The sequence below is a fragment of the Vombatus ursinus genome, unplaced genomic scaffold (genome assembly GCF_900497805.2).
Source record: "Vombatus ursinus unplaced genomic scaffold, bare-nosed wombat genome assembly UNPS02008961.1, whole genome shotgun sequence".
NCBI classification, from domain to species: domain Eukaryota; kingdom Metazoa; phylum Chordata; class Mammalia; order Diprotodontia; family Vombatidae; genus Vombatus; species Vombatus ursinus.
In genome coordinates, this window is record NW_020948739.1 from 5,823,404 (window position 1) to 5,848,996 (window position 25,593).

The following is a 25,593-nucleotide window of genomic DNA, read 5'->3' on the forward strand; positions in this document are numbered from 1 at the left end:
TTTTCAATGTGAAAAACATACCTGCCTGATACAGACTTCTTAAGAATAAAGGGGATAAATTCCTGACACGAGTATAAAGAAAAGTGCCACTTGTATAGTGTGTATCTTCTTGATAATGATGAGTTTAATCACCTTAATATAGAAGTTCATATCAATTGCTGTCAAGATAAATGAGAAGGCATAGACATAATGAAAGCAGAAGAATAATGGACAATGTTAGCGCCAAGACACTCACCCTTGCTGGTCTTGTAAAAACTTGCATTTTGTTACAGTCACATTCAAAGATGAGGAAACAAAAGTCTTAGCACTAGCAGCTAAGGAGGGGCCTGAATAAAAATAATGAGGGAAATAGGAAAAAAACAACGAATGTTATTAAAATGTCAAAATATTAATCTCTACTGTGTAACTGCATAGCAGTTTTAGCTATAGTAAAAAAATCTATGAACAAAAACAGCAAAAAGGGACCTGCTAAGCTGCTCATCGGTATCCTTTTTTCCAGGTCTTCTTGAATTTTAAGCAAGGTTCTCTCCCGCTCCAGAGCTTCTATGTATTTTGAGTAGCACCAGGAAGACTGTAAAAATAATTTTCAAAGTTAAATGTAAAGCTGTTTACTTCTCTTATCAATGAAGAAGATGTGCTATCTTGCAACTGCTATCAAAATTAATTTACCAGCCTATCTTTGCCCATGTAGGTACATTTGTGCCAAAATAAAGTAACCATCTTTGGTTTCTTTTTCTATGCCATCAACTTCAATCCCCTAGTAAAGAATGAGCTAATCAAAATTATCAAGCTATTTTGATAACTTTATGGTCATCTTTATAGGTTTGCTTTGATTTATAATTAATTAATTTAAATGTTTACATTTGAAGATGTTTACATTTAAAGATCTTCTATCCAGATGGTTTAGGTTGATTAAGCACACTTCTTGGAACAATCAGATGTAAATTCAGAATGTCCACATTAAATAAAAAAAACCAACCCAGAGTATCTTAACATTTTGCTAAATTCTGTACCATTGATGCCCTCCCTATGTGCATATAAATAAAACTTATTCCCAAATGCATTTTTTTAAATGGTTCTACTCCATCTGAAACATGTTGCTATAAGGTCTCAAAGCTGATGAGCTTGGATCTGAATTGTATTGATCTATAAGTCGCTGATGATGCTAGTTTTTGATCTCCCCTCTCCCCAAATCAACCATTTTTTTTTCTTGCTAACAATTGATTTCTATATCATTAGTCAAACTGGCTATATAGTTGATCCAATTTGCTTAAGACACTTGGAAATATCAAAAATTGCCTGTCTTAGAGACCTTATGAACTTCAATTTTAAAAAGGCATGTATATGGCTAATGCAGAAATTGCTTTTGCATGACATATTTGTGATGAGTTCTATTTTTCTGGTTTTCTCAATGGATGGAGGAGGGAGAAAAAAAAAAGAGCCCCAAGGAAGAAATAAGAATGATGCTCTTGGTAAATGGGATGTGATAACGAACAAGAGAGAAAAGGCAGAACTATTCAACACTTATTTCAATTTTTTTTTCCCTGACAAGGAGAATTATCTTTGGTTCTAAAAGGAGAGAATAAAGAAGGCTAATGGGGAATTGAAACCCAAGATAAGTAAGACAGTGGGTAAGAGGACACTGAGCTGCCCTTGACGAGTTCAAATCTCCAGGCCTGGGTGAACTACACTTCAGAGATGGGAGAGAAGACACAGCCAAAGCTGCTGAGCCACTGTCAGTATTCCCCAAAAAATTCTAGAGGATGAGAGAGATAGGGATGGTGAAGATTCTTCCAATGAGATTGACTTCAATTTTTGGCAAAATTCTCCATCGTGTTTCCTAATCAACTCCTTGTAACTAGTTTGGCTTGAAGCGACCTCTTTTACTCATTCCAGCTTGAATGTTCACTTCTGGAGTTTTTTTTTTGTTTTTTTACTGGGGATTCTCTGTCCTCAGAGGATTTATTCACTGTATTTTTATAATATAATATAAGCAATTTTTATTTGCTTGCTCATTTTCTCAGTCTCTTTATTGAATTTTTTTTAATGAGCGCCTTCAATCTTTCCCCCTCTTTTAGGAATTATTATTTTTTTAATCCATTTGTGCATTTCTAGCTATTCTGAGGTATCAAGGGAGACTTGGGCTCCCTTGCCAGAATCCTGTTTCCTGCTGTTCCTAATATTAATGGAGCAGGCCTGGTGCTGCTGGGCTCCTCTTTCACACATGGCTGCCTGTTTTCTCTTGGGAACTGAGCAAAATCATGAACATACTGCTGAGAGGTGAAGGGATATGGATGAATCCCTGAAGCGAAACTGAGGAATAACAAGAGAAGCCTGGTGCTGGGCAGAGTCTACTACAGGGGTCAGGAGCCTGCCACATCTGCTTATGGTTCTAAAAATTTTCTACCCCTGTTATTACAATGGTTGCCATGCCAATCCAAGACAGGGAACAGAAGGTGAGAAGGGAAGGGAATAAGGAATAAGTACTTTTAAGCATCTACCTATTTCATATTTCATCCTCACAAAAACCCTGAGTGGGTGTCCCCTACACCTCCATTTTATAGATGGGGAAACTGAGGCAGAGGTTATGTGACTTATCCACAGTCACACAACTAGTAAGTGTCTGAAGCTAGATTTGAACTCAGGTCATACTGACTCCAGGCCCAGTACTCTAGCCACTGTACTACTGAGCTGCCTTCTAAGGTTCAGAAAGAGGGGCAGGGGAGAGATAGTAAGAAAATGTGTGGAAATTTCTTTTTGTTGCTATTTTACCTTATTTGGTATGATTCTTGATATTTTGAAGTGCTTAAGGTAGGAGATGGGCTTAGGTATAATCACATTCAGTGATTCAGTGTCAGTAAAGTGCTATACTTGGGTTCAAAATAGCATCCCAAGTATAAGATAGGGGAGATGTGAGTAGAGAACGGTTCATTTGAAAAAAAAAAATCTAAGCATTCCGGTGGACTGCAAGCTTAATGAGAGTCAAGAGTTTCTGCTGTGGAAGTCAGAATAGTTTATGTGATCACTGGAGTAGGAGTGGAAAGGACCTTATGGCCATTGAGTCCAGCCTCCTCGAAGGCCCTAGGAGGTGCTGGGATTTGCTCAAGGTCACACTGGTAGAAAGTTTCAGAGGTGGGATTTGAACCCAGGTCCTCTAAACTCATAGTGATCTTTCACTAGTTGTACCATATCACTTCTTAGGCTACATTAAGGGAAGCATCCTGAATTCATCCTGCTGTACTTTCTCCTGCCCACACTGCATCTAGACAGCAAGCATATTGTGTTCAGATCCAGGGACCTGGTGGAGAGAACTGGAGAGTGCATGGACGTGAGCAATGTCTGTAGTGAGGAGGTTCATGCCAGAGAGCTGAAGGAACTGGAGATGGTTAGCCTGGAGAAAAGGAGAATGGATGGAAGGATGGATGGACACATGGATGGGTGAAGGAAGGAAGGAAAAAGCACTTACTCTATGTCAAGTGCAGTGCTAAAGGCTCAGACTACAAATACAAAAGTAAAGACAATCTCTTCACTCAAGGATATTATATTGCAACAAGGAGAGAAAACATCAGTGAAAGTAGAAGGCATATTTAAGGGTTTGAACAGAAGCTGATGAATTTTGATCAGGTTCTACAAAGAGCAAGTCAGTGTGAGAATAATTGCAGAGGTACAAAGAGTGATCTGACTTGAAAAAATTCAACTTTAACCAGCTCCAAAATATCTTTCTGTTTATGTGCCACAGAAACAAGGTAAGAGACCACCATTGATTGCTCAAATTTGAATTCAAAAGTTTACAGAAGAATCTTTCCAAAATGGGAGACTGAAAAACAACTGAACAAAAATGCTTTTTTTAGCTAATACAAGTCAAGCCCCGTTCAACTAGGAACTTGAATGGAAATGCCTTCAGTACCACATTTGGACTAAGAAGGAAGAGCTATAGGTGAAGGTAGCTTTTGGGCATGACTCCGTATGAGTTACAGGTCATGATCGACACATATTCCTACTTAAGAGCTTGGGGTCATCCATAGCAAGAACAAGACCATTGAAGCTAGATTTGAACTCAGGTCATATTGACTCCAGGCCCAGTACTCTAGCCTCTGTACTACTGAGCTGCCTTCTAAAGTTCAAAAAGAGGGGCAGGAGAGAGATAGTAAGAAAATCTGTGGAAATTTCTTTTTGTTATTTTACCTTATTTGGTATGATTCTTGCTATTTTGAAGTGCTGACGGTGGGAGATGGACTTAGGTATAATCACATTCAGTGAATTTATTTGTATTTATTCTCTTTATATTTAGAGTTATCTTCTCCATTAGAACATAAAACATATATTTACAGTTTTCCATTAGAATATAAACTCTTTCTAAGTAGAAGCTATTTCTTTGTATTTGTATTTGTATCCCCAGTGCCTAGCACAGTGTCTGGTATGTAGTAGAAGCTTAATGAATGTTTTTCACTGATTGGCAGCAGTGAAGGGCTGGGTGATTGACAGGCACCTGTTCTAAGGCCTTGTTGAAGGGATCTAGAAGTACAGCTATTATATTGAAAATACAGAAAATACAAGGTTGAGAAAGTCAATCTAATGTTTACAAATATTTTATCAAATTATATGTTTATGAAAAGAGATGGAAACTTTTTCAATATTGAAGAAGTAAACAAAACAGGGCATATTTTAATTAAACTTAAGGAAATGAATGAAAAAGAACTTATTAATTACTTACTGTGTATAAAGCTATGTGCCAAGCACTGAGGATACAAATACAACAGTCAAGAAAGTTTCTGCCCCAAAGGAACTTCCATTTTAATGAGGGAACATGACACATATAGGAGAGTGGTGGCCAAGGAGGGGATATTTAGGTTTGTAAAGTTATAGGGATGGTGAGTGGAGCTATAGGGAAGTAGGCTGACAACCCCTTTCCAGGGCTGATGGTAGTATTGATTTGATTATGGTTCCAGAACTGCAAAGAAGGGGTGAGGCAGAGAAAAAGGTGGAGCAGGGGTGCTGAGGCCTCTCACCAATCAGTACAGTAGGGAAGGAGTAGATTCATGGCAGGTGTTTCAGAGCTGAATGGGTTAAGACTTCTGGGTCATGGTCAGTGTTCTGAGTGGCAAGATGGTTAGCTAGAAAATGGCTTGGGGAGTAGGGGGTAAAGTGAAAGTGAAACATGGCTGGGGTCAGCCTGAGATAATGGGCTAAATGAGGCACTCACCAATGGGGGTGCGGTGGGGAGAGTGGGATCTCTGGAGTTGAAAGGGTTAAAAAGCTCCAGGGTATAGTCTCTGATGGGGAGGTTGGGGGTAGGTGACTGGCTAGATGACTGGGGAATAGGTAAATAATACACCTGTATACAAATTGTTTAACTGAGCTGATGATGGTGCAGCATGAAGCATCTAATAGATGAATCTCTATATCACTACAGAAAGATGCTAACAGCCCCTGCAATCCACTTGACTGCTTACCTGTCGGTTATAGGCCTGGGTATTTAAACCTGTGGAGCTGCTTATTCTCCCCGAACCTGAACCACTTGGTGTCCTGGGTGCATCCTGTAACTTAAAGTGTAAACGTTACGGCTTAATGGAGAGAAAAATATGATATCAAGATCACCCCATGTTGCTAAAACACTATAGAACCTTATTCAAAATGCATTTTGTTTTTTGGCAAAGTAACATGATAGTTAATGTTGTACCAAGGCCTGTTGCAAAATTCAGTGTGGCCTGTGATTATTTACTTTAAATGACCCTTCCGTTGTTGATTTTAAATTTTTCTTATTGATCTACAGTCATTTGATTTTCATAATGCCACTTTCTCTCATTCTTCCTTTTCCCCAGATTCCAAGTTCAATTCTGTTTTTGCCAATACCTGGATTTTCACAAGACTGAATTGAGGATAGATAGGTTTGATCTGTGCAGGATACATGGATACCGCTACAGAAATGATCAATCTTTTCAAAACGTAAATTTCTACTACTTCAAATCTTAGGTTTCACATACTCATTATCCTGGGATTTCAGTGATTATCTTGATATTGACAGTCAAGTCAAGTAAGTGGCATGACAGTGGACAGGGTATTGGATTAGGACTCAAGGAGGCGTGGGTCAAATCCCACTAGGACACTTTCGATACAAACTGTAGAACTCTGGGTAAGTCATTTAAAACTTCCTGGACCCTCACTTTCTCATTGTAGGTAGGTAAGGTGGATTTTGTTATTCTTTTTTAGATAATAGTTCCCAGGATCATAGATACCAGTTCCCAGGATTCATGGACATAACAATCTACTAGTTCCTGGGATTTCACATTATAAACAGCCTACTGTGCTTGCACTATGCTGAATCACCATGATATTGCTAAAGTTAATGTAAACTTGTGAGGCTATTGCTGGCAAATTGCCTTCTTTGTCTGTTACCCTATAAATCAAGTGAGCACTGGTTGGTAAGTGGGTAATATGACAGCGTAATGCTGTGCTTGCCTCATTGGACTCCACTGAGGCTGAGGGGGAATGTACAAACTGGAATGTTGTGCGAGCCTTGATTGGCCCCCATCGAAACTTAGGGGTTGGTGCTCCTAATTAGGGGTGCTGTCGGAATTGCTGCTGCCGTTATCAGCAACCCCCTTGAGAAGAATAAAGCAAATTATTTAACCCCTTATTATGTCTCCATTCCTGTCTTCCTACCTGCCCGGATCAAGAGTGAATCTGCTAGAAGCTCTCCGCGTCTCCTGTCTTACACTCATCTATGAAGTTCGGAAGTTGGACCAGATGACTCCAAGGTCCCTTCCAGCTCTAAATCTATAATTACTGCAAAACAGGCTTTGAGCCAGTGTTTCAGCTGTGACAGAGAAATCATTTTCTCATGAACACTATATCGCAATAAGCTCCAAATTAAAATTTGACCAATATTTACAGGTAAGGCGTTACCTTACTTAGCTGCTGAGCTTTTGCTTCTACATTCGTGATATCTTGCACCTGTCCTCTTTTCTCTGCTCACACCATGACCGCCCTAGCTCTGGCCCTGATCACCATCAGTCTGCCCTGTTATATGGTGGTGACGCCGAGCACAGTAAAGAGTAGAACAGTGCCTGTCCTCGGGCAGCTCTCACATCTTTCTGGTGGAACAAACACCGCAGGGGCATGAACAAGTCTCCTGCAGGCTAAGGAGGGAAGCAGGCCAAAGGTGAGGGGAACAGCTCGGGGCAGCAGCAGTGGGGGCAGGAAGGCCTTTCTGGGAGTATTCCAAGAAGAGATAGCACAGGAGCTGAGACTTGAAGGAAGATAAGGATTCTTACGCTTCCCAGTCGCTTCACCTTGACTCCCCCCAGACACACACTGGGAAACGCTAAAGCCTCTCTAATCTTAATCCCGTTGTCACCCATAAATGCTCTAGGCTCCGTAATCCATAACTCTAAGAATCCTCCAGGTGCCCATCAGCTGCAGTCTTGCACTCTTTCGGTCCTGCTCCTGCCTGCGGGACGTGCTCCCCGCAAATACGGGTGTACCCCAAGGCTCTCTCCCGGGCCTTCTTCTACATTCTCAGTGACTTCATCAGCTCACTGCCTTTATTTACACACGTATCTGAGAACAAATGTGCGTATATCTGGGGATCATCAGAGCAAAGACCGTGATTAAAGGTGTGTGTACACACATATGCATATACGTATAAGAACATATATGTATGTGTGTATACACATATGCACATGTATATAAACACCTATGTGTAAACATACTTTTTTGTATTGCATGTATGTGTGTATTGTTTGTGCCTGGTACCCCTTATTTACTCTTTTTTTTTTAGGACTTTATATTTCTCCTTTATTTTATTCAATTTGATCCAATATTCTAACCTAATATAAGATGTTGTTTTTGTTTAAATTTTAACCTGATTCTGTCATCCAGAGTGTTAGTTTAAGGTCATCTGTGCATTTGATAAGCCTGCTTTCTTTGCTTTTATCTCAGGCATTTATGAAGATGTTGAACAGCTTAGGGTCCAGCACTGAACCCTGGGGCACTCCGCTGGAGACTTAGTTACTTTTAAGCTCAAATGTATACAAGTGATAGAACATATATGAAGAGCTGAGACACATGCCAATGCCCTCCCTTGCAACGACAGGAAGCACTTTACGAGGAATGGATAATCCCTGTAATCATATTAATATTAAGCTTTCTATTAGAGACCTGAACACATTAATGACCTTACAGAGTCTCACCCTTATCAATGCAGACTAAACAGCATTGAGATAATCTGTGAGAAACCTGGTAGGTTCTACTGAGCTCACCTAGTAAACAAATATAGCCTGTATTTCAAGCTCATGTGAGACAGGATTTTGTATCGGTCTGAGAGAAGAAATTATCTATAGCTAAGAATGAAGACCAAGAAAAAAATTCTGAGCAAGCAGGAATAACTGAGATAATTCATTCTTCCTGAGTCAGACCTTCAGGTTTGCTTAACATTAACAGCAATCTCCCATGGGTTTATATAGACAGAGTATCTTTTCCCCCAGCTACGCTAACAAAGGGCAGTGCTATGCGGCTGCCCCGCTTCCCATCCTATCCTCCCCACCACACACAGAAGGAGGAGTCTGCTGGGGGTGGTTGGCTGAGACGGTTGGGTGGCTACAGACACTACATAACTTTCCCCTAACAATTTTCTTTATCTCCAGTGGTCAAGGGATGTGTTGACCCCAGAGAATTCAGAGGGTTCATTGCTTGTGCTCTTCTGAGGCTGCTCGCTGAGCACACAAATTAGAGGCCAAAGCACCTAATTTCTGTCCCATGAATAGACAAATACATTATATCTTTGTGTTTGGTCCTAAATACAGTTGTTTGTTACTTACACTTCTTACTCCCCCCTCCCCCCCCGCCGCTGCATTTGTTTACTATGTCTTTAGCTTGAGTTAAATACATGTTTTTTTAAAATCAAATGTATCTTAAGAGAAAAAAAAATTTAAACTCAATGTTCTCAAAATCATTCCAAAATAAAATTTATTCTTTTCTACTATTAATTAATGTAGACAAATGAATATAAAAATATTACAAACTAAGAGAATTTTCAAATGAATGAGAGTATTTCACGTGAATACATGATCTGATCCTGGATCTTATTTCCACTAACTTCATATTATATATTCACTTTGTAATTCTGACTTCTTTAAAAAGAAGTTATCTTTTTAAGGGCCTCTACTACATAAACCAACATCTGAAACTCCTGATGGAAAAATCTTGAAAACCACTAAAATGTGTATCTTTCTTATCTTCTTCCTTGGATCAGAGTGATCAGAAGGTGAGTTTATCTCAAACAAGCCTCATCCTATAACCCATACAGGCCTGGCCTCAGGACCCCCTCCACCAGCATCCAGCTGCCTTGAACACCAGGCATGACCAGAGACTAGTGAACTGTTCTCTCTCCCCTCTCCCTCAGACCTTTTCACCAGTTTCTCAGGCAACAAAAATCAGATCAATATGAAACCCTCCCCCCCCACACTATTTTTTTCCTATGATGGGTGTGACAATCTATTTGCCCTATGGCTCTATTTATAATCTTGTGATTTTGAGTCATAGGCTGCCTACTACTCCCTGCTGCTCCCTCACAAACCCCATGTCAATCCTACACCTCCTATGTCTCTTTCACACTCCATCCTACCCTTCCATTAAGCCCTTAGAGCCCCTGTACTCCAGTTCACAAACTTCCCATCCTAGTCTTCCTGCACTTTCCCTGGAAAGTATGTTGCATATATTTTGTATTTAATTTTCTATGTACATGTTGTTTCTCCCTAATAGAATGTAAGCTTGTTTTTTCAGTAGTATTTTATTTTTTCTAATTACATGTAAAAACAATTTTTAACATTCATTTAAAAAATTTTTGAGATGCAAATTTTCTCCTTCTCTTCTCTCCCTCCCCCCTCCCTAACATGGTAAGCAATTTGATATAGGTTATATATATATGCAATCATGTAAAACCTATTTCCATGGAATGTAAGTTTCTTGAAAGCTGAGACTGTTTCATGTTTATCTTTGTAGCCCTAGTGTCTAGCATGGAACCTGGTATATAGTAGGTGTCTAATAAATATTTGCTAGTTCACAACTTGGATGCCATCAACTCCTTACTTTCACTCGCATATTTAAATAGTTGCCTAATCTATCAGCCTCTTGCATAGATGCCCTTTCTCTCCACTCACATGGTTCCTACTTTAGTTCAAGACCTTATTACCTCTCACCTGGACTATTGCAATAGTCTCCCAGCCTTCCATCTCTTCCCAGTCTTACCCATCCTCGACAGAGCCACTAAAGGGATTTTAGAAGTACAGGCCTGGCCATATCATCTAGCTTCCTACTCAATAAACTCCAATGGCTCTTTATCACTTCCAGAATCAAATATAGATTTCTTCTATTTGGCATTTAAACCTTTTCACTCTCTGACTGCACCCTACCTTTCCATCTTTGCTACATATCATTCCCCTCCAAATCCTCTGTGATCCAGCCATACTGGCCTTCTTTCTGTTCCTTTTACAAGGCACTCCTTCTCTCATCTTGTGCCTTTGTCCCCTCATGCCTGGGATGTACTCCCTCCTTTCCTCCGCCTCCTGAAATTCCTGATTTCCTTCAAGACTCAGCTCAAGCACCACCTTCTAGACTGTAAGAGTCCTGAGGGCAGGGACCGTTTGCTGTTTATCTTGGTACCCACAGCATTTAGCACAGGGCCTGGCTTGTGAAGTGATTAGGTGAATTCTATGTATTCTTTCCCCTCCTCTAACCTCTTACCTACATATATGTCATACATACTTTTTAAAGCTCTGAACACAAGAAACAACGAGCTTCACCTTACCTTTATTTTGCTGTCTTCAGTGGGAGTAGCCTGTTTTTTCTTATATTCTTTTCTTCTCTCTAAAGTAGCCACAACTTTCTCATCAGTTAAATTGCTTCGAAACTGACAAAACTGTGGCCAGTATTTAAAAAGAACCCCAAAAATGGTCATCTGGGCAGAAGCAAAAGGGTATTAGGGCTACAATTTTATACAAATGTCCTGATTTAAAATATAATTCAACATAATAATGGATTAACTATTCCTTACTTAGTATCCAGCATGTTTCCTGCAACTTATTGTCTCCAGGCAGCTTCATATAAGTTATACACATGCTGATCATCAATTTTTTTTTATTACCAATGAGAAGTCTTTGTTTAAAAAAATGCAGTTAAGAGACACTTTCTTCTTTATATGTCTCATACCAATTGACTGAATTAATAGAAACATTCATTAGGTTTTTGGGAGGTTTTTCTTTTTAACAAGGAATTTATGGTTTCTTCTAAAAATTGCCATACATATTGCTATTTTATCCAAATATTCTAAACATTTAGTTCATCCGGCTAAAAACCCCACTTTTTTCTTTTGGAGAAAGGAAATACCATTTTGCCTCTGGAAAAACTCTTAAACAACACTGCAGATGTAAGAATAAATCTTGGACAACTTTTAAATGATATAATCTTTCTTTTTATGTGAAAGCAAGAAAAGCAACATTTAAAAAGCAGAATGGTGCCCTTAACTAATGCCCTCCATTAGGATACTCCACATTAAGTGATCATGATATTTATATAGATAAGAATTATGCTCAAAAGTCTGTGCCAAATTCTTTCATTAGTTCTGCAATGCACACGTGTTATTTCTTGCAAAAACTTAGTACTCGCCACATCAGATCAGGCTGTCATCCTAAGAAATTCTACATCTTGCTGCTTATTAGCTATGGCTTTTACTAATGCTATAAAAAAAGAACATCTCATTAGGCTTTAAGCTGACTATTAGGGAAGGGAATAAGCATTTACTGAGCATGTATTATGGGCCAATCACTATGCTAAGCACTTCTCATTTGGTAATTATTAGTTTGTTAACTATTAAGGCAAAAGAAAAAAACTATCTTCTAAATGTTTCAGTGATCAGTTTATGACCTGAAGTAAGATATTTGATTTTCCCTATCTTAACATTTTTTCTATCTAGACTTGCAATTTCATGTTTCTTTTTTCATCTACCTATCAATCATCTATCTATTTATCTATCTATCTATCTATCTATCTATATCTATCTATCTATCTATCTATCTATCTATCTATCTATCTATCTATCTATCTATCTATCTATCTATCTATCCATCTATTTTTCCTCTGGATCTGTTGGTGGAAGGAACTTCTTGGTGAGGAAATCCTCCCAGCCAGCCCGAGTAAGTAGGAGATTAAGTGATTTGCTCAGGGTCACGTGGCCAGTCTGTATTCAGAACGACTTAAACCCAAGTCTTCCTGACTCCCCTATGTCATGCTGCCTCTCCAAATTTTATTAGTGATTCTAAAATTATTCACGGCCTCTATAGCTTCAGTATTTAAATCTTTGGCCTCTTGGGGTCAATAACTACAAAAACAAAATACATATATCTATTCGATATTTCTAACATTTTCCTAATGATCATTTAAGTAATCCTTTGTTTCAATATTAAAGGACTGCAATAAATTTTACTGTGGATTTTCTTGTTAAATAAATACTCACCAATCCTTCCTTCTTATACACTAAATTATGCTTCTTTTCAGTAAACTCTTCACAAATCCTTGTGTTTCCTAGTGCTCAACTGGTGTGTGTGTGGACTTTGGCTGCATTAATCTGGAGAAACAGCATCCAAAAGGTGCTCCAGTGGAAAGCATTGTAGTCAAGCATACTAAATCTCTGAGCTGGAAGGGACCTCAAAGGTCATTCAGTTTGGGTTATTCCTAAATAGGAGGAGTTCCTTTGATAGCTTCCTGACAGGTGGTCATCCAGTTTCTACTTGAAGACCCCTAGTGATTTCCCAAGGTAGTCCATTCCATCTTCAGATGAGCGGCAGAGGGGTAGAGAAATGGGCCAAGAAAATGTGTGTTCAAGTCATGTCTCTAATCCACGATACTAACTACAGGTAAATCACTTAACCCTTCAATATCACAGGGCACTGTAACTGATCTGCATCAGTGGAAGGAATTTTCACACCGGCCCTTCACTATGCCATGAAATCACAGGTCTGAACCAAATTACAATAATTCTGAATGAGGTTTTCTTGATATTGAACTTAAACTCCACCTCTTTTATTTCAACTAAATGTATTTTCCAACCTTATCACGACTACTGGCCCGTTTCTCTATTTTCTCAATCTATTTTTCTAGACCTTTGCAGCATTTGGTCCTGTTGATTACTTCTGCCTACTGGATAAACTCTCTTCCTAGGTCACAACTTCTTGTTTCCTTTGCTAGCTTCCCAAGTCCTTGTGACAGATGTTCTCCAATGTTCTTTTCCATTGATACCCCTTAACCCTCATTACTATTCACCTGGACTAGTGTAACAGCCTCATAGCAGGTCTCCCTGTATCCATTGCCTACTCTTTTCAATCTATTTTCTCTCTATCTAATGGAGCTAGGTGGAGTAGGGGAAGACCCCATGTCCAGACCCGGTCTCAGACACTTACTGGTTGTATGACCCTGGACAAGGTACTTAATCCTGTTTGCCTCAGTTTCCTCACCTGTAAAATGAGCAGGAGAAGGAAATGGCAAACCACTCCAGGATCTTTGCCAAGAAAGCCCCAAAGGGGTCACAAAAAGTCAGACATGATGGAAATGACTAAACAACAACAAAAGTGTCATGTAAATATTTTGTGGTACTGTTATCTGTTTGAATTGTATCCTCCTCCATTAGACTTAATGTAAATTTTATGAGGTCAGACAGCTAAACTCCTTGTCTGTCCCAATACCTAACATTTAGCTTTGTATCCTGAAGGAGATTAATTTTTAAAAAACACCTTTTCAGTGAATTTAATGAAAGGCCAATAAAACCTGGTGCCACTAGACTTTTCCAGACTTCTCTCTGTACTCTATCTTACCTCTTCTTTTTCCAATTCACCCTCTACACAACTGCCAGAATTGAAATCCCTAAAGCACAAGTTTGACAAGGCTATGCCCCCGTTCAAGAAGCTTCAGCGACTCCTTCATGCTTCTGGATATGATATAGAGTCTTCTGTCTGGCCGGCCAGTTCCTCACAATCTAGCTGTAGCCTGGCTTCCTACACTGATTGCCCATCACTCCCCTTGACTTGCTGACACGCTGTTCTCCAGACGTGACACCCTTATGTCCAGCCCCTATGCTCTTACACAAGTTCTCTCCCACGCCTGGAATGCTCTCTGTCATCACCTCTGCCTCTTAGAATAACTCTCTTCCTTCAAGGGTCATCAAGTGCCACTCGCTACACAAGGACTTCTCTATATGAGGCATATACAGGATAAACTAGTGGAGAATTTCAGAGAGAAAGGATGTGTCCTCCTGCTCCTCTTTTCTTTTCCCTCTACGCTCTCACTTGGTTATCTCATCAGTTCCCATGGATTCAATTATCTCTCCTATGGAGATGATTTCCAGATCTATAAATTTAGGTTTAGTCTGCAGAGCTACAGCCCCACACTGACAACTATATAGTTGTCTATTAGACATTATTAGATACAACTATGTTGTATATTAGACATCTCAAACTCAACACGTCCAAAAAAGAATTCATCATCTTTTGCCCAAACCTCTCCCCTCTTCTAAACTTCCCTATTACTGCCAAGGGGCACTAGCATCTTCTCCATCACCTGGGCTTGCAACCTCAGTGTCACCTTCAACTTCCATCAGTCATTTCAATATCCAAAGTGGCATCAAACCTTGCAATTTCTACATTCACAATAGCTCTCATATACATCTCCTCTCCATTCACATCTGAGGCCATCATCTCTCCTGTGGCTCACTGCAACATCCTCATTAGTCTTCCTGCCTCAAGTCTCTCCCACCTCCTGTCCACCTTCCACTTAGCTGCCAAAGTGATTTTGCTAAAGCATTAGATATGGCAATACTACCCCTTTCCTACTCAATAAACTGCAGCAGCTTCTTATTACCTCCAGGATCAAATACAAACTCCTCTGTTTGACACTTGACATTTTTCATAAATGGGTCACTTCCTACATTTTTAGTCTTCACACACTTTATTACCTTCATGCAACTACACTGGGTGACTTGCTTTTCGTCACACAACAGCACTCTATCTCTCATCTTCAAGCCCTGCCACTGGCTGTTCTATACGTCTGAAATGCTCTTCCTTCTCATGTCTTCCTCTTACTTTCCCTGGCTCCTTTCAAGACTCAGGTCAAGTCCTACCTTCTGCAGAAGTTCCTGGTGCTCCCCCGCTGCTAGTGCCTTCCTTTCTAATACTACCTTCTATCAACTCAGTTTATATTGTATGTGTGTGTGTATGTGTGTATATATACATATATGTATATATGTGTGTTTGTGTATCTATACACATATATTTGCATATATATAGTTTTTAACATGTCTCTCCCTAATATACTGTAAGCTCTTTGAAGGGAGAGAAGCTTTGCCTTTCTTTAAATGTCCTGTGCTTACCACAGTAAGGGCTTAATGAATGCTTTCAGACTGGCTCTTTCGCTATGAATATCTATGCAATTGTATTTTTATTAAAACTTTAAGTTTACTTTGTTAATGCTGTATACCAATATATAGAAACACATGTGAGGTTTTAAGTTTTATCCACAGCCCTTTTCTCTGTCATCTGTGTCCTATAAATTACTGTCACATCTCCTATTCTTCCTTTAATGGCATACCTGCTATCTTCCAGTTTTATAGTACCCAATTTTGTAATTTTATCTAGGGATTTATTTTTATCTCCTCAGTTTTCAATGATCAGTTTGTTTCTTGCCAAACACATTCTTTCCAGTCCTCCTGAGATGTACTGTCTTCATTACCCAGAGCCTATCATTAGGATATCATAAATTTTCATCCAGAAAATGGAGTTCTATTCTTTACCACTATCTGTGTAACCAGCTGTTTTCAATTCCCATATCCTTTCTCTTTCAAAATAAAAACCTTCCAGTGTTAGAATGAAAATGCTTCTTCTTCTTCTTCTTCTTCTTCTTTTTTTTTTTTGCTAAGTCTCTAAATTTCCAAGTTGTGACTTTAAAATCACTAAAGCAGGGACAGATTTCTTCTGGAGAACTAGGTAGAGGTTGAGAATTTGATAACAGATCTCTGACTTGGATATATATCCCGGTAAACCCAGACATATCTAGATTAATTCTATAAACTCTATCAATGGTCTTATCATCATATAACAGGTCATCATCATATAACAGTAATAAATAACAAATAATAATGCTGAATCTTAGAGTAATCTTCTATTATTTATTATGTCCCTCCCTGTGTTGCTGCTCCTGTCTGTCACCTAGTCTACTAAATATTTTTGTGAGATCCCCTATATTGAATAGCTGGTGGTATCCCCCCAAATTATGTACCCTTATTCCCTTAAACTCTAAGCCCTAAGAGAATATATACATACCTGGGCTTCATGCTTCAAGCACTTTGGCTAACAGTGCAGGAAAGGAGGTAGCTAGGTGGCTCAGGGGACAGAGTGTTGGGTTGAGAGGCAGGAAGACCTGAGTTCAAATCCAGCCTCAGACATTTACTAGCTGTGTGACCCTTAACCTCTGTTTGCCTTAATCCCACTGGATACCGAAATGGCGAACCACTCCTGTATCTTTGCCAAGAAAACTTCATGGACAGCATGGTCCATGGGGTCATGAAGAGTCAGACTGGGCTGAACACACACAATTTATATACTGGTCAGGTTCAGCAAATGTACCAGATCCCAACGATGCTGGCCTTGGGCAGAAAATTCAAGCTACTTATACTGCATCCCAGACCGCTCACAGTGAGCTCTTTAAAGGCGGACACTATTTAGTTCTTTTTCTTTGTATCTCCAGCACCTAACACACTGCCTTGGACCCAGTAAGCGCTCAATAAATGCTTGGCTTTACACCCCTGTTCTGTCTCAGCTCTGTATTATTATCTCAGATAAGTCATTCTGGTCTTCAGTTTCCCAATTTTCTTTTAAAGAAAATAACTCTAATGGGTTAGATAGCCAGATTTTCCTTTACCAAACTTGTAAAAACTTTATGTAAACTTTATGTAAAGTGGGTATTTGAGTTTCACCTCATTTATTTTGTGGAATATGTAAATTTTCCTATCTTCCAAGATAAACATATTTTTGGACCCACATGTTTTACAAAAATTTGTGGTAGCTGATAATTTATTTTTATTTTATTTATATTTTCCAATATTTTTATTTATATTTATCATGTTTTTATTGATGCCTTTTTTTTTTAACAATTCGTTAATTTCCTGATTTATCCCTTCTAACAAAGAAAAACCATTAAGGAAACTGACCCCAAAAGTGATTGCATCAGTAGCAGACATTTGAAAAAGAAATGAGGGAAGAGGAAAGGGAATGAAGAGGAAGTAGAAGAGGTTTGCAAAACTGAGACTAAAATTATAAAAATTCAAATATTTAATTTGTTGTATAGGGTGAATCATATTTACTCCTACATCTCAGTGGTATATAGAAATATTTTACATTTAAAGAAAAATGATCTTAGAACTGAGAAACCAATTTTTTTCCTTACCAAATACATCTATCTATATTTATCCATATGAATAATACAAATGAATAAAAATACCTTGATTTTTAGTCAGTTTTAAAGTTGTTTAGCCACATTTCGCACAGGTTTCTTACCTGTGCCTCTCTAAATATGTAGGGTCCTAATTCTTTCCTGTGCTCTATAATCTTCTGAGCTTGATCAAATGGAAGGTCAATTTGCAGAGCTGGTGGAATACTGGAATTAATAAAGCAGTTGATGATAGTTGTGATCTTATTCTGGATAATAGCATCCTCACAGTGAGAATGGCACAAGTCCTACACAATGAGAGAAGAAAGAAGAAAGAGTCAAATATTCAGGTGCTCCCTATTAACTATTGACTAAACCTGCATGCCTTTTGGCAAATCACTCAACCTCTCTGGACCTTTTGGCATAGTGCCTGACACACAATAAGTCCCTAAAAAAATGCTTATTTGATTAACTGACTAACTAAAAGTGGTATAAACTGTATTAGGTCTTGAAATAAAGGAACTCAGCTGAGAGCTCAGAGCCATTTAGTCCAGATGCCTAATTTTACAGATGAGTCATAATAATAGCTAGCATTTATACAGGGCTTTAAGGTTTGCAAAGTGCTTTACAAATATCTTTCTTCATAGCTACCTATAATCCAATTTCCTACCCCCTCATTCCATTGAAATGCCTCTCTTCAAAGCTACTGGTGATTTTCTAACAGTCAAATCCAAAGGCCTTTTCTCCACCCTCATTTTTCTTGACTTCTCTGCAGCCTTTGCCACGGTCCATCACCCTTTTCTCCTGGGTTTTTGGGACACCACTCTCCCCAGACAGGTTTTCCTCTTACCTGTCTGGCTTTTCTCTTTTACCTTACTTTTCCTCCTACCTGTCTGGCTCCTCCTGCACTGGATGTTCATTCAGGTCACATCCACTAACCCTGGGTGTCCCACAGGGCTCTTTTCTGGGCCCTCTTCTCTCCTCCCTCTATACTATTTCACTTTTCCCTCAGGTCTTTGTAACTTTGTAACTCTAGGTCAAGTACTCTTTCCAATGTCTCATCTAGCTGTGTCTATATCGAAGGTATTCTCAAAGGGGAGAGTACTAGCAGTTAGGGGCACCAGGAATGGTCTCCAATAAAATGAGACTTGAGCTGAGCCTTGGAGGAAGCCAGGGAAGAGGTAGAGGTAAGGGGGGACAGCATGTTCTTGATGGTTATGCTCTTGATTTTCCTCAGCTGATTTGTGTTAGCTCAATTTGTGAAGCTCCCTCACAGAGTACGAGCTTCTTAAAGGTAGTGACTGGGTCTAATGTCATCTTTTTGTTCTTAATATTCAGCACAGAGCCCTGAACATGATAGGCATTTAATATTTACTGAATTGAAAATAACTTCCTTAATGAAGATACTTTAATCATGAGGGCACTTCAGTTATATCAAAAGATATAATATATTAACAGACCTGAGAAACTGGAAAGAGATACTGGAAAGTATGCAAATGAGAAAGTATACGTAAAGCACTTTGCAAACATTAAACTACTGAACAAATAGTAGCAGTTTTAATTTCTTAGATTATGAAATACCTGGGATGCAGATTGGTGAACCCTAATGAATTAGTGCATTCAACTCAAAGTCATTCTAAGCCAAAAGTCTTGAAATATGTCCTACCAGTTAATTTACATAAACACCTAGGTGAATGGGGAAAACCAAGACTATTTGCCAGATAAGGCAATATTCAAGCCTGGAATGAAAAACCACACAAATGCACAAAAATAGGGCATTTATGGGGGTAGGCCATGCCCACGACATTATATTGTGTCATTTTCTTCCTCTGCCATGTGGTGTAGCTTGGCTTACTTGTATAGCTGTATGAAATTTATAATTCAACATAAATGTAATCAAGTTTATGATAGATAACCGTCATAGGATTTTTTTGAGAGATGTGGTAGGTTGGGTTAGAATGACCGAGCAAACTAAAAAAAAAAAAAAGAAAGAAATTAAACAAGACTAAAAATAAAGTTTCACACTTGGGTTTAAAAATTCAGTGATTGAACTTCTGGTGAGATAGTTAGTGAAAACTGCTAGGTATTTCTAGTTCTCTTCCCCTACCATCTCAAAAATAAGCCCAAAAAAGAAAAATCAAAAGTGGAGAAAGAAAAGAAAATATTCCTGAAAAGCAATCCTCCCCTGCTCCCCAACAACAAAAAAAAAGCAAAGAAAAATGCAAGGGGCCCCACTATTAGCATCCTGCCCTGTGCTCACAGGCTCTGTTCTAAAGGTTCTGAGTGCTAAAAACTCCGGAGGAAACTGAATCAAAGGAAATTTGGAACTAACAGCAGGTATAGTGGGGAATCACCGAGAAGCTGCAATAGCCACTCATAACTGCATCTCCTCTCAAAAACAAACCAGGAGCTAATTGTGGATGGGGTGCTGTGTGTATATTATGATGAAGGAAATCAGTAAGCAAAGGAAGATTCCTAATATGACAAAATACTATGGGGTAAAAGAATCTCAGGACAAAATACCAAAGGAAGGAGAAAAATTCTGAAATAACTGTAAGTAAAATATCAGAAAAGACAATGAAATGGCCACAAGGACACTAAGTGTGATTAAAAGGCCTAGTTTAAAAATAAAAAAGAATGAGATGAACAGCTTAGAAGCTTTTGCAAAGAAATATAAGCCAAAAATTTTAGTAGTTAAAAGTTCAAAGTGAAAGGGTCAAGTAGTGATCTCCTCATCCCTACAAGTGTTCAGTCAGAGGCCTGACTGTTGAACTAGTTAATTGAACTAGTTGAACTAGATAATTGTGAAGTTACCTCTTTGAATTATAAAATTTTTTTGATCAAATTTAACAATCTGAAAATAAATGGTTTTTGTCTAATCACTCATTCTTTGGAAAGGAGAAAATTAGCAATGGTCTCAGATTCAGGAGATCTGAGTTCAAATTTCAGCTCTGCCACTTACAAATCTGGGTGTAACTATGGAAAGCTTTCCTTGGTTATAAAATATAATAATGTTCATATAACATACGAACATTATATACTTAATTAATTATATTAACATGTAAAAATGCTCATAAAATATAATAATGCTCATATTATCTACTTTACAAAACTATTGTGAAGAAAATATGTTGTAAACCATAAAGAGCTATATAAATGTTAGTTATTATTCCTATAGAATAATTTTTTCCTTTATTGATTTATTTGTAATCCATGATCTTTGTTATAGCTCCTATGAGTGGAAGAAATTTACTTTTCGTTTCCTTGGTTACAGTGGCAAACATAGAAATATGACAGAAAAGTGTATGTGTGGTATGTTTATAAACAATATGCAGAAATAAGATTTAAAGTGTTATAATGAATATAATGGCATATTACTATAGGTCAAATTTTAATTCACTTTAAAATGGACAATTTTCTTTCAAAGTTCACTATTATTTCATGCTATATATAAACACAAAAGGATCTAGGATATTAACCATTTTGTTATTGTCCAACAGTTGAATAATATACACTTTAATGTTTATATATGAATGGAGAAAGGAACAATGTTTTAAAATTAAATTAATGAAAAACATATCTATCATTTGCACATTTTCTACTCAGTTAAAAATCTGAAATTTCTATGCATTTTCTCTTTAACATAAATAAGTGGTTTATTTCAGTTTATTACAGTACCTTATATTTTTGAACCTCTTGCCAGAAGAGTACTCCATTTCCCAATAAATCTCCTTTTAATGATACAAATTGTTGAAACAATTTTGCTATTAGAGGGTTCAATAATGCTTTACGGAAAGCAATAATGTCAGCAGATGAAGCTATCCATTTACTCTCCTCAGGCTGTTCATAACAGAAAATACAACAAATGAGCTTTGTTTTTTTTTTCAATCTCTCCAACCTTTCCAATAAAAAAGGCATTAGTTAGGTTAAGTTTTCCAACTCCTATTTCCTAACCCTTATTTTTAAAAGTTATGACATAAATATTATAGATCTTGGCATTTTCCTTCCTCGGGTCTACTGTCTACTGTCTTGTCTCTTTTTGGAGACAGGACACAGAGGGAGCAACACTTTTTTAAGGGGTGGAGTATAGAGAAAATAAATGTATTATTTAGAATGAAAGACTATATTGTATAATAATGAAAACTGTCATAAGTTATAACTGTGATCACAAACTACTTTTTATTGCACAATAAGAGCTTTGTGCTAAAAGGGTAAATACACAATCACTTAGCAAATGCATCAGTTTTTGATTTAAAGATCAATTTAGCCAATCCAGCTTAAAGTATGTCACTATTATCAAGAAACAGAGGTTACCCAATATATTACTCTAGAAAAAGGAACCAATAGAGAAGTGTAGCTTGGTATCATCCAATCTATTATCCTTATATATTGACATATCCACTAAAGTCTTGCTCTGGCACATCTGATGCCTGGGTTTGGAAGTGACCCAGAGTTCTCCTCTGTCACTGTAGTGCATATCATGGTAAGTCTTATACCAAACTGGAAAGGTTTTGAAAATAGGTTTGGTGGCATATTATGTTTGCCATCCAAGAACCAGACTATGGAAGTTCAGAGAGTTTCATTGCCACACTGGTTGTAGGATGATGAATTTTTCAATCACAGAAACTCTCAAAAAACATCTGCTAAATTGTAAAGAATTCTTTGGAACATTGAAACATATTGAAAGAAGGCAAATGAAAAGAGGACAAAACTGAAAAGAGAAATCCAATGCCATTCCAATGTAAAATATATCATCATTTGAAAGGGAACTTCAGTTCATCCTTCATACTCTCTCTTTTATTTTGTAGAAATTTCATTATCTGAGAATTAGAAGGGACTTTGTAGGTCATTTAGCCCAACCCCTATTTTGGGTATCTAGGCATGAAATGGCTTTATAACATTCAATTGAACAGATATTTATTAAATGCCTCGGTTGAACTGCATGGCAGAATACTCTTCTAGGTCCTATAGAAGATATATGTTTAGAAGAGACAGGGTTCAAGAATCTTGTAATCTAGTGGAAACCTTGAGGAGTGGTCAATCTGCTTCTGTCTGTAGATTTCCCATGAGAATGAACTTACTACTTTATCAAGCAAGTAATCATGCATGCAAGCAAGCAAGCATTTATTAAACTATCTATGTCAGACACCACATTAAGCATAAAGGATACAGAGATAAAAATAAAAGTCACTGCCCTCAGGGAACTTACATTCTAAGAGGAGGAATCACATATACATGTGTATGTAAAGAATATATGTAAAATGAATGCACGGGGATTTTGGGGAAGAAGAGATCAGCAGCTATGGGGATCAGGAAAGCTTTCTTAAAAGGGCGTGCTTTAGCTGAGTCTTAAAGGAGACAAAGGATGAGGAGGAAGTGCATTTCAGGCACAGGAAGCAGTTCTAGCAAAGGCACAGAGATGGGGGACAGAGTATCATATCTAAGGAAGAACAAGAAGGCTAGGAGGGGTTAGTAATGTGTAACAAAGCTGGAAAGGTTGGTTGGAGCCATGTTGCTAAGGGCTTTTAATAGCAGAATTTATACTTTGTCCTCGAGGCAATATGGAACCACAGGATTTTACTTTTAAGTAAGGGAGTGATAGGGTCAAAACTGTGATTTAGGAAAATGACTTTAGTGGCTGTACGGAGAATGGACTGTGGCGGGAGCACATTGAAGCCAGGGGAGTAATAAGAAGGCTAATGAAATAGTCCAGGCAAGAAAGAGGCAATGAGGGCCTCAACTACAGTGTAAGTGGAAAGAAAAGGGTACATGGCAGAGATGTTGAGAAAGAAATGATAAGACTTGGCAACTAGTTGGATATGTAGGGCGAGTGAGATTGAGGAATCAAGGATAACATTGAGACTGTGAGACTGAATGAATGGAAAGAGGATGGTGCCCCCAAGAGTAATAGGGAAGTTTGGATGCATAGTGAGTTGGGGTGGGGGGGAAGGGAATTAACAAGAGTTTCTATTTTAGACATGTTGGACTTGAGATGTCTATAGATTAATCTGTTGGAAGTGTCCAATAGGTAGCCATTGATGAGGGACTAGAGCTCAGGAAGAGTATAAGGCTGGATATATTAAATTTGATTAAATTCAGTATACATTGATTAAGTGCCTCCTATGTGCCACGCACTGTGCTAAGGGTTAGGGATATAATTAAGAAAAGGAAAGGCAGTACCTGTCCCTAAGGACCTTATGATGTAATGAGGAAGACAACATACAAAAGGAAGATGAAAAGGGGGAGGACAATCAAGGGGTCCTTGGTGTGTGGGTATGATGTTCTTGGAGTCAAAACCAAGCAGAACTCTTGGTGGAAAATGAAATATATAGATCAGGCAGTCATCTACATAGAGAAGATCAGACCCATGGAAGCTGATGAGGTTACCACTTGAGAGAGTGGATAGAGTGAATAATAAGGAAGTCTGAGACAGGGGTAAACATCAAATTTGCCAATGATGCAAAGCTAGGAGGAATCACTAACATGTTTGATGACAGATTTAGGATCCAAAATGATCCTGAAAGGTTAGAATATTGACCAAATTCAATTAGATGAAATTTACCAAGGATCAAAGGAAAACCTTGTACTTGGGTTAAAAAAAAATCAACTTTATAAATAAAAGTTGAAAGTATCATAGATTTAAAACCAGAAGGGATCTCAGAGGTCATCTTGCCTAACTCCATCATTTTACAGATGAGGAAACTGAGGCAAATAACTTATAAAGTCACTCAGGTTTTAAGTAGAAGAGTCAGATTTTTCACTTTAGTAAGAGACAGGGAAGACAAACAGTGGTTTTTCTGAAAGTTATCTAGGAATTTTAGGGGCAGAGTGAAGGGTGTGCCTTGGTGATTAACAAAGCTACAGATATCTTCAGAGACGTTGAAAGGCAGTTGAAAGGCACTTCAGGACTGCTGAAGTGATGGAGTCATTCTGTATTCTGTCCTGTTCAGACCACATTTGGCCAACACATTAGCTTCAGTTTCAGTAACTGTTCCTTCAGCTCCTTCCACTTTAGGAAGGAGAGTAAGGAGATGTAGCAGCATTAGGGTCAGGAAGATCTGGGTTTTCAGGTTTTGCATCTGTTACATAGTGGATGTGTGATTGTGGACAAGCCCCAGGCTGCTCTCTAAGACTATACATTGAAGAGAAAGTGCCAATGTGAGAAAGTGCCAATGTACATCATTAGAGAAAGTTCCTCACTTGGCACTCTCTACATTATAGGTCTGGTAAAAAAAAAAATTGAGATAAACTTGGAGGGTGTCTGGAGGAGGGACTAGTATGACCACATTAAGTTTGGTTGAAAGAAATTGGTTTGAGAAAAAACTGAAGTGGGGACATGAGAGCTGCAAGTATTTAAGGTGCTAGCCTGGGGAAGAGTTGTTCTCCTGGACTGCAGAGAAAACAACTAGGATGAAATGGCTGAATATTTCCAAAAGGAAGATTTGGGCCTGAGACAAGTGAAAAACTTCCTAACAATTAGAGCTACCTAGAAAAAGAATGGTCTGTTTGGAGAGATAATGAGGTTCTCTCCTAAAAGGAGTCTTTAACAAAACCCACTCATAGAGGGTATTGTCAAGGGAATTCTTGTTCAGGCATAGTCTGGCCTAGATGGCTCCAATGCCTTTCAACTCAGAGATTCTGTGAATCTATCCAAGACCAATTATGAGGAATTATTGCATAATGGAGGGGACCAATACAGGAATCAGGCTTTATAGTGAGGTGAAGTGACCACTAAGTTACAAGCAAGAATGTCTAAAGAAGTACTTGAAGCTTGTACTGATGGAAAACATGGAGCAACCATAAAAACTGTTGATTTATGGAAAATGACAGCAACAAGGAAGCTAAAGTAATAGAGATGATTGGTTCTGATCAGTTTGACAACACATGGAATTTATGTGATTAAGAAATAGGCATAAATGGCAGCAGGTTCTGAGAGAGCAACCAGTGTCCAAAGGAGCTGAAGGGAAAAAAAAAAACCAAAAAAGGACACCAAGGCAGAGTCAAGGGAAGCCAGGAAATGAAATATAACAGTCAAACACAAGAAAATGCCGGAAGCAGAGAGTGCCTAGAAGCTGATAGTTGAGATGTTGTTGGACCTGTAGAAGTCAGCTGAGGGAACATGTA

At 38.3% G+C, this 25,593-nt stretch overlaps 1 protein-coding gene across 1 annotated transcript in view; it reads right to left on the bottom strand.

Annotated features, from left to right (window-relative positions):
* Positions 1-231: 231 nt before the first annotated feature.
* RGS22 (regulator of G protein signaling 22) overlaps positions 232-25,593 on the bottom strand; it is a 142,151-nt gene continuing 116,789 nt past the window's right edge. Inside the window, exons 20-25 of the mRNA XM_027849940.1 lie at positions 21,148-21,309; positions 17,598-17,777; positions 10,808-10,957; positions 5,454-5,543; positions 466-571; positions 232-326 (exon numbers count right to left, since the gene is read on the bottom strand). Coding sequence (XP_027705741.1) covers positions 232-326; positions 466-571; positions 5,454-5,543; positions 10,808-10,957; positions 17,598-17,777; positions 21,148-21,309 — 783 coding nt within the window. The remainder of the gene's footprint in view (positions 327-465; positions 572-5,453; positions 5,544-10,807; positions 10,958-17,597; positions 17,778-21,147; positions 21,310-25,593) is intronic.